Source organism: Heptranchias perlo, unplaced genomic scaffold (genome assembly GCF_035084215.1).
Source record: "Heptranchias perlo isolate sHepPer1 unplaced genomic scaffold, sHepPer1.hap1 HAP1_SCAFFOLD_133, whole genome shotgun sequence".
In the NCBI taxonomy this organism is placed as follows: Eukaryota; Metazoa; Chordata; class Chondrichthyes; order Hexanchiformes; family Hexanchidae; genus Heptranchias; species Heptranchias perlo.
The window spans coordinates 231,526-233,407 of NW_027138569.1; the positions used below are offsets into that span (position 1 = coordinate 231,526).

The 1,882-nt window shown below is 42.2% G+C and overlaps 1 protein-coding gene across 1 annotated transcript; it reads right to left on the bottom strand.

The window, feature by feature from the left end:
• Positions 1 to 295: 295 nt before the first annotated feature.
• Positions 296 to 1,120, bottom strand: LOC137308525 (atypical chemokine receptor 3-like). Its single transcript, XM_067977178.1, has one exon. The coding sequence runs from the start codon at positions 1,118 to 1,120 to the stop codon at positions 296 to 298; it is 825 nt and encodes a 274-aa protein (XP_067833279.1).
• Between the last annotated feature and the right edge of the window lie 762 nt (positions 1,121 to 1,882).

Below are 1,882 nucleotides of genomic sequence, written 5' to 3' on the forward strand. Positions count from 1 at the left end.
CAGCTACCTTGATTGCCAGGTTTGCCCATTTTGCAGGGCGATCATTTAGTTGAAGTCCAGCAGAGATCTTTAGTGCCGCCATTTTGAGCAACAATTCACATTTCTCGCCTGGAGAGCAAATCCCGCCTCAATAGGTCAGATTATCAATAAAATGCAACATCCGAATCAGATTGAAGATCATTTCATGGCCCCGTGCTGCTCATTTAAAATGGACTTTGTGTCCTCTGGGAAGTGCAGAGGATGGAGTATGAAATGGCATTTAGTTCCAGTGCTTAAAACCCTTCAGCTCTTCCTATTATTTCACTAATTGAACAATTAGATTGAGTGGGTATTTCACCGCGTTCTTCAGCTCCTCTCTGAACTTAGTTTGGGTCAGGACATAAATACACGTGTTTGTGCAGGAACTGAGAAGCTGCAACATCTTTGCTGTGTGTTCTGTGATATAACCAGGGTCAGTATAGGAGTAATGAAACTGAATGTCTGTAATTCGCAGATAAATGTGAAATATAACCTGTGTTACCCATAACAATATAAAACTGACCGATATACTGAAGAGTAAAATGATGGATTTCTTTCGGTTCCCCATCTCTTCGTCCTTGTGATTCTCTCCATTGCTGCGAATCCAGAGTCCCCTGCGGACTCGACTGGACACTAAAATACGTCTGACCGTCAGAACATTGAAAAGCAATATCAGGCAGAACGGGATAAAGGGGGTTAAGATTAGGTGAAACATCTCAAATGCAGCCCATGCGGTGGATTCACGGAAGCTCTGTTTCATCTCACAAAACCAGGGAACATTATCAATTACATATCGAGGTTTAAGTGTAAAGTACCAGGGGAGACTCTCTAAACAGCCCAGCACACTCACTGTTCCCAGAACCACAGCCGTCGTTTTCTCAGTACAATATTTAGTTTTCAGATTCTCACAACAAATGGCCACAAATCGATCAAAGGTGAAAGCAACTGTGAACCAAACAGAAACCACCGTGGCTGCATTACTCAAGAAGATAAGTAAAGTACACACGGGAGTCATGTCCAGGAATGACCATGTGAGATGAAGCGCATTAATCCGACTCAATATTGGATCAGCAATAACGACCAGGAAATCGGCGACTGCCATTCCCACCAGGTAATGACTGATACATTTGGAGAGACCGCACTTTCCTCGGGACAGGATCACAATCGCCACCAAATTAACTGGAAAGAGAGAAAGGGAAGCAGAGAAATTACTGATCAGACCTGGAGCAAAACAACAGTTTGAGAGGGTCTGGGGTGAAATTTCCAACTTTGTTGCTGCATCAAACTGTGGAAAATGATTCATTGACAGGGGCTGGCACGAAACGGGAAAGGCATCTGGAGACCGAGCCAGTGAGTGAGATTGGGAGAGAGACAAGGAAAAGGACATGTAGGAGCTGGAAGGGCGTCAGGAGCGGATGGTTTGGCAAAGCGGATCAACTGAAGCAATGGATGAGGAGACAGAGGATTCAATGCATTGGGAGGAGAGGCTGGGATTCACAGAGAGAGACAGCAGCAGAGTGTTGGAGGAAATCTAATCTATAGGTCCCAATAACACAATCCAAATAATGCGTTCAACAATTCATTTTTGTGGATATTGGTGTCAGGGAACATATGTTGGATACAAAAAGTGTTCAATAAATTTACCTTGTACAATCAATTAAAATTACATTTAACAGCATTAATTAAATCCACATCCTTGTTTATTGAATGCAGCTGAGCTTTAAAAATATAATGTCCTGCTAATTAATGATGATCAAGAAATTACTGATTCCATTTTTCAAGTAAATTTTAGTTATGTTTCGTGTTAAGTTGGAAAACAGGGAACATTCATAAAAACAGAGTGAGGACCCGAAAGGGTCTAAAC